General features: G+C 36.6%; 2 protein-coding genes across 2 annotated transcripts; both read right to left on the bottom strand.

Annotated features, from left to right (window-relative positions):
• Positions 1-802: 802 nt before the first annotated feature.
• On the bottom strand, positions 803-2,747 carry LOC143532597 (L10-interacting MYB domain-containing protein-like). The gene is made up of 2 exons (XM_077027613.1): positions 2,379-2,747; positions 803-2,306 (listed from the first exon to the last, which is right to left on the bottom strand). The coding sequence occupies exons 1-2, from the start codon at positions 2,745-2,747 to the stop codon at positions 1,722-1,724; spliced, it is 954 nt and encodes a 317-aa protein (XP_076883728.1). The 3' UTR covers positions 803-1,721.
• Positions 2,748-3,920: 1,173 nt separating this feature from the next.
• LOC143533140 (xyloglucan endotransglucosylase protein 1-like) lies at positions 3,921-5,675 on the bottom strand. Its single transcript, XM_077028004.1, has 3 exons — positions 5,363-5,675; positions 4,738-4,931; positions 3,921-4,373 (listed from the first exon to the last, which is right to left on the bottom strand). The coding sequence occupies exons 1-3, from the start codon at positions 5,627-5,629 to the stop codon at positions 4,016-4,018; spliced, it is 819 nt and encodes a 272-aa protein (XP_076884119.1). The 5' UTR covers positions 5,630-5,675; the 3' UTR covers positions 3,921-4,015.
• Between the last annotated feature and the right edge of the window lie 877 nt (positions 5,676-6,552).

The raw sequence follows: 6,552 nt of genomic DNA, 5'->3' as shown, positions 1-6,552 counted from the left end.
GGCTTTAGGCGAAGTTAAACCTTAGGCGAACTTAGCTTTAGGCGAAGTTAAACCTTAGGCGAACTTAGCTTTAGGCGAAGTTAAACCTTAGGCGAACTTAGCTTTAGGCGAAGTTAAACCTCAGGCGAACTTAGCTCTAGGCGAAGTTGTCATCAGGCGAACTTAGCCGTAAGCGAAGTTATCAATTAGGCGAACTTGGCCTCAGGCGAAGTTATCGCTTTGAAGGCGAAGTTATCGCTTTGAAGGCGAAGTTGCCCAGATGCAGGCGAAGTTGCCCAGATCAGCCGCTGTTTAAGTTTCTGACCAGCATTTCGAGCGATTTTAACACCCTTGCTATGGTTCGACATCACCCCCTACGTTCTCCAACCGTTTCCGGTCGTATATACGCTATAAAGCTCGGATCTTTTAACTTCAAGATCAAGAATCATACCTTTTTGAGCTTGTTTGGATCTCGTTTACTTGTTATCACAACTAATCGCTCTCTCTTTCTCTCTCTCGGATCTGCCCGGTTCTTCCCTCGGCCGGCGGCGAAGTTGTGTGGTGTGTGTGTGTGTGTGTTTTGGAGTGTGTTAGAAAAGTGATAGAATGAAAGATGTTTTTGGGTTTAGGGGGTATTTATATCCCTTAAATCCCATGAACCTAAGGCCCATTCTCATTTAACCCATCTCAATTAATCCAAGTCCATGTTCCGCTCCCTACTCAATATCCAATAATTAACACGAAATCACTAAACATAACTTTCTTTATTCAACATTAAAATTTTAGGATGTTACATGTGAAGACCATATTGAAGTCACAAATTGCCAAAACATTTTGATAACATTCACTCCTACCTCTTGCTCTATATAAATGTTGTTTATCACGAGGGACAATAGCGTGTATCAATGTTCCGTCAAGGGCACCAACCACTCCCTAATTGAAAAGGTTTATTACAATATACATATACATAATACAAAATATTAGAGTGGCATTTTAACTATTGTTACCTTGAAAATTCGTCGTTCCCTCCTATTATTTCCAGGAATATTTGGATTAGGATTAAATGAAGTTGGTCGTATAACTTCTTCGGCAAATATCATCATTTTGTCCAATACTTCATGAAAATACTTATGAATCGTTTCTTTTGAGTGTTGAAACCTACGCTTCATCCATACAAAACCTTGATTGTGACCAATTACCATCAAGAATGTAGCCATTTTCTCCTCGACTGTTACATGTTTGCTATCTTTTAACCAACCTTTTGCTTTGAAATGTGCACATAGTCGAACAAATGAATCACGTGACATGCACAACAACTCGATGCATTGTGTATCATTTCCGTCCAAAAGCTCCATGGTAAATTCATGGCCAGACATAGAGGATGTATTATCCCTATTTCGTTTCATACGCCTAGGCCGGAAGTACTTAAAATAAAAGTAAACAAAAATAACAAAAGCGAGCTTTTGAGTATTATCCATTAACCTGTTAACACAAATGCACAAAGTCACATACATACCAAATAGTTCATAGGATAAGCACCAAAATAGTTCATGAAATAAGCACCAAATAGTTCATGGAACAAGCACCAAATAGTTTGTAGCATAAGCACAACTAGTTCAAAAAAAATAAAAATAACCAACTAGTTCACATAAAACGTACCAACTAATTCTCAAAAAAGGTACCAACTAGTTCACAAAATGTATCATCTAGTTCATAACAAAGTCACAAAACACGAAACAGAACTACTTCATAATCCCCAAAGTCTTCGCCATCATTGTAATCCAATTTTTTAAGACCTCCGGATTCGATGGTAGAGTCATCCATGCCTCTCTATAGTTGTTTGAAGGTTGGCTAAAGATACCAAATGCGGCTAAGAAAATTGGATCTGTGACTTCCAACCCAAGTCCCTTTAACTTATCATGACATTCATCAATTGTCGGCCTCACCGGTTTGTTTTCAGCTAGATTGGCAATTACCTTTCTCATGTCTACCTCTAGGTCAGTCAAATTAATGGTGTGTTTAGCCTTTTTATTGGCCCAACCCCGATCTTCCTTAGGAGCATTTGTGTTTTTGGGGATTGAGGAATCACCTTCAAAGGCTGTATAATAGACGGTTTCTTCATATGTGTTTTCATCATCTAGACTCTCAATAGGACCACTATCAATCTGAAGAAGTGGAATGACAGAAGCTTGGGAAGATGAAGAAGCTCGACGAAGAGCAATGGGACGACGGATAGAACATGTTGTTGAATTCTTATCGAATAGAGTTGCACAAAGCTCATGATTAGCTAATGGCGTGGTTTTCAAGGAAGCTGCCTTAGGATGAACCTATATTTAATTTGGAGACGTTTACAATTAATAGGTAATATATATATTAGAAAAGTATACTTGTAAACGAACCTTGCAAACGACGTCCCAATCTTCATTTGTTAGCGTAAACATATTTGTGTGAGGGTTATAAATGTTTCCAGTCTTTCTTTTCAGATAAGACCAAGCTAAATACTTTTCTCTGAGGTAATCATACTTGTTTTTTAATTTTTTTTGTTCAACCGCCATGCCATATGCTTCCAATAGTTTTTTACCAACAACAGCCCAAGACTCCCTTTGTAAGCTTACTCCCATATAGCCCACCCTAACCGTTTCTTCTATACATGTCTCTAAAAAGAGTTTTTCTTGCTCTGTCGTAAGTTTCAATCTCTTATCACCCATGCTTAAGATCAACAAAAAACAGGGCCGCTGACATAATATTTTTAGAAGGTTTCTAAGCATTTGACTTTGAAAAAAGTTAAGAAATTAACACCTAAACTAGTTGTGATGAAGGTATCCACAAGGGAATTATCTATGAGTACATGGCTAATGCAAAACTTGGGAATGCATCTATTTGGTAAACTTGCTTTACAAATATATTAAATAATAATATCAACCCTTTCCATATACATAAGTTCAATCACTAATGGCAATAATTACTTGGGAATATGCAAGTCAAAATGTTTTGAGTTGGAAAAAGAGGCTTCAAATCGGATACGATGCGGCACAAGGTTAGTATCAGATTACTTAAACTTTGCATTCTACAAGCACATATATGTTAATACATTATATATAAGTTCCATGGGTTGATTGGGGATACCCGAGCTGCTGTGAAGATGCGTTCCGAATCATCAGCTCAAGGGTACAAGGAATTTAAGGCAGAAGTAAGTTTTCCATGAAAAGTTAACATCTTCTTAACAATCAAAAACACAAAGTCATAGATAATATTCAAAACTCTAACAAACCCATGAACAAAATAACCTTAAAACATCAAGAAATCAGCCATACTAATCAAGATTCAACTAGAAAAGATAACCCAGATCTACACATTCATACCAATAATAAACAATAGCATCGATCTCACCTGAAATTGGGGGAAAGAGGAAGACCGGCGGAGATGGAGGGCCGTCGGAGGTGAAGACCGGCGGCGGTGAAGACCGTCGTAGGTGGAGGGGAGGCGGTGGTGGAGCAGCGAACCCTAGAGAGGGAGGCAGCTCTGAACGTGTTTTTTAAGTAATAAGAGGTTTGTTTACCTCTTTTTCTTTAAGAAGCCATTCAGAAGTTTTACCTCTTAATAATAAACAAAAAACAAACAGCCGAACCTCTTAATTCCTCTTACCGAATCAGACTTCAGAGGCCATTAAAAGGTTTTTCTGAAAAACAAACAGGGCCTTACTAAAGTTATTTAGTTTCATAACATATTAGTCATTTTTATATTGTATCCTCATTGCTTGTTCAGTATAAATTTTACACTTTCGATTTTGTTGATAGGTGTGTTTATGTTATAACCAATCAACACTGAGATAATTTAATCTTTACTTTAGGCATCACTAGTTATAACGTTTCTTTACCATTTACTCTTATCTAACTTTTCTTGAAAGTGTAATAATAAAATATCAATCTTGGAATGACATATAAAGCAAATAGTGAGATTTTATTAACATGGTACATAAGAAATTGAATTACATGAAACAAAAGATACAATCATCTTCTTCTCCAAATCATACAGATTATCTACATTCGGCAGGTAAACCTTGAGGAAACCGCTTTAGATCAGTGCAATAGTTATAAATCATGAAGTTCTTCTGCACCCATCTCAGTCTTCTTCTACTATATGCATCAAGTTGCTGGCTTTTCCATGCACCATTCATGAACCTTGAACCGGTGGAGCCCTGGACGTTGAAATTGCGATAGTAGGCCGTAAAGGGTGCCTTTGACCAGTCGGCTTTAACCAACCCACCCCTCGTGGCCCAGTCATCGGCATTCCATAAGCTCGAGTAGATCCTCATGGGTTGGTTTTTAGGAAATGGAACACCTTTTCTCTCAGCATTTGCAAATACTCTAATTGGAGTGTTGTCCACCAAGAATCTGAAAATTCAAATAAACGTTAGACCCATGTTGTTGTTAAAAGCTGCATGTGTAGCCCAAGCGATCGCTAAAATGGTAGTTTTTGTAGTAATTAATACTCCATCCGTCTCTTTAAAAGAGTCTACATTTCCTTTTTAGTTTGTCCCATTAAATATATCCACTTTCAAACTTTATTAATTAATTTCTTAATTAACCCTTAAAAATGCAATCACTCCAACTTTCTTAAATTTTGTTTTTTATATATGTTAAGGGCATTATGGTAATTTGTTAAGAAAAAAGTCCAATCATTCATACTTTCTTAAATTTTGTGTTTTTCAAACCATGACACTTGTAAAGGGACGGAGGGAGTAGTAATTTTGCTTACACTATCTGTCGTGCATCCCAAGCGATCGAGTAGGTGTGAAAGTTCTTGGTCGGGTCGAACCACAGGTAGAATTGTTGTTCTCGGTTTCCTTTCCCTTGAGTGAAGACATTAGTGTGTACGATGTACGGGTCACCAGTGGTGTTGCCCAAGAACTCAAAGTCTATCTCATCGTGTGTCGGTCCTTCGGATGACAACTGCGACACAAAAACATCAAACCTTGAATATCGTACATAGATAAAGTTTTTAACTTGTTCTTATGAAACATGTTGCTTTCACTAGAATTCCCTTTACTGTTGGACTTAATTACCGAACCGTCATTTTACTAATATGTGGTTTGTGATAATCTTGGAGTGCAATTAAAGATTAATTAAAAGACTTATGGATAATTATCAAGTTTGCATTAATTATCTTAATAATTGTAGTTATAGTCTAAACAGGTTTAAATCGCTTTATGTTTAGCTATATATATCAAGTCATGATAACAGTTGTAATCAAATTTTGAGTTATTTTCTTGGTTAATAGGATTGTAGAGTTTATTCCAAAACTAATCGTTTTTACTCAAATACGTTTATAATAATTCACCACCGTGATTTACAACACGGTTTAGGAGTAGGTAAATACTTACATAATAAGCTGTGACAGTGCCAGCAGAATTGCCTGCAACAAGCTTGAGTTGCATATCAATCCTCCCAAACAAGTACTCTTTTTTCGACTTAAAACCGGACCCAGAAACCTTATCCAAAGAGAGTGACAAAAGCTGACCACCATTGAAAATCTTGGCTCGTTTGTCACCCCAAGTGAGGTCAAAATCTTGGTAAAAGTTGCCGGCAAAAGCAACCATGAAAGAAGAGGCTAGAACCACCATGAGAACAGTGAATAAGAAAGACTTCATTTTGAAAGGTTTTGTAAAGAAGAAGAAGAAGTTTGAAGTTGTGTGTTTGAGGTTTTAGAAGCATGCATATATATATAGTAAATGAGTAAGTGTGGGAGTGTATGAGGGTTTAAGGAAAGGTGACGAAACTTGTGAGCAGATGCCAACTGGAGTGGGGGAAGAGCTGGTGCCAGCTGAGCAATAATAATAATAATAAAAGCTGGAGCCTTTGGTAGGAAGCTAGGATGGATTATTATCTTGTTTGAATTTGCCTTTTTATGATGGGAATTTTATGGGCAGAAAAGCTACCAATATTGGAACATAGTGAAAGTGAAGATATATTAAATTACAAATATTAAACACTCACAAGTAGTGATAATCTCAGTCTCACGCATGACTCTCATCACGTCTCATACACGATCCATAGTTGTGAAATTTTTTGAAACCAAATTTTAGTCTTAAAGTTTAATTGGGCTTGAGTTCGAATGTCATTTAGCATGTACATACGTAAAATAAAACCCTAGACTAAATCTTTATGTACGAGGTAGTGCCAAATCAAGAAAACTGATAAAATATAACTTCAATGATTGATTTAGTGAAATTCTTGGCCAACGTATCTGTACAATTAAAACGGAATCAAAACGAAAATTAAGGAAATCTTGTTGAGGTTAGAGTTAATAATTAAGCTATCTAAGAAAAAATTTGGGTCCATGGTTGCATGTTGTAACATGCTTCTTCAGGATTTATCTCAAACGGGTCAAAAGTTATGTATGTGTTAAGCTGTTATACGTGTGTTAAGCCATGCCATGTAACGGGTCATTGGGTCAATAGTATGGCGTGCACCTATAAACAACTTAGTCCGCAAGAATTATTAGATGGTTCTATGTTAAAAATTGATGTGCAAGATCATGTTTTTAAAAAACAATTTGCATTTTATAAAAATC

The sequence above is a fragment of the Bidens hawaiensis genome, unplaced genomic scaffold (assembly GCF_021521415.1).
Source record: "Bidens hawaiensis isolate Kalapana, Puna unplaced genomic scaffold, B.hawaiensis_p1.1 tig00000702_1, whole genome shotgun sequence".
NCBI classification, from domain to species: Eukaryota; Viridiplantae; Streptophyta; class Magnoliopsida; order Asterales; family Asteraceae; genus Bidens; species Bidens hawaiensis.
The sequence above is the reverse complement of the archived record's forward strand: the minus strand, read 5'-3'. Positions and strand labels throughout refer to the sequence as shown.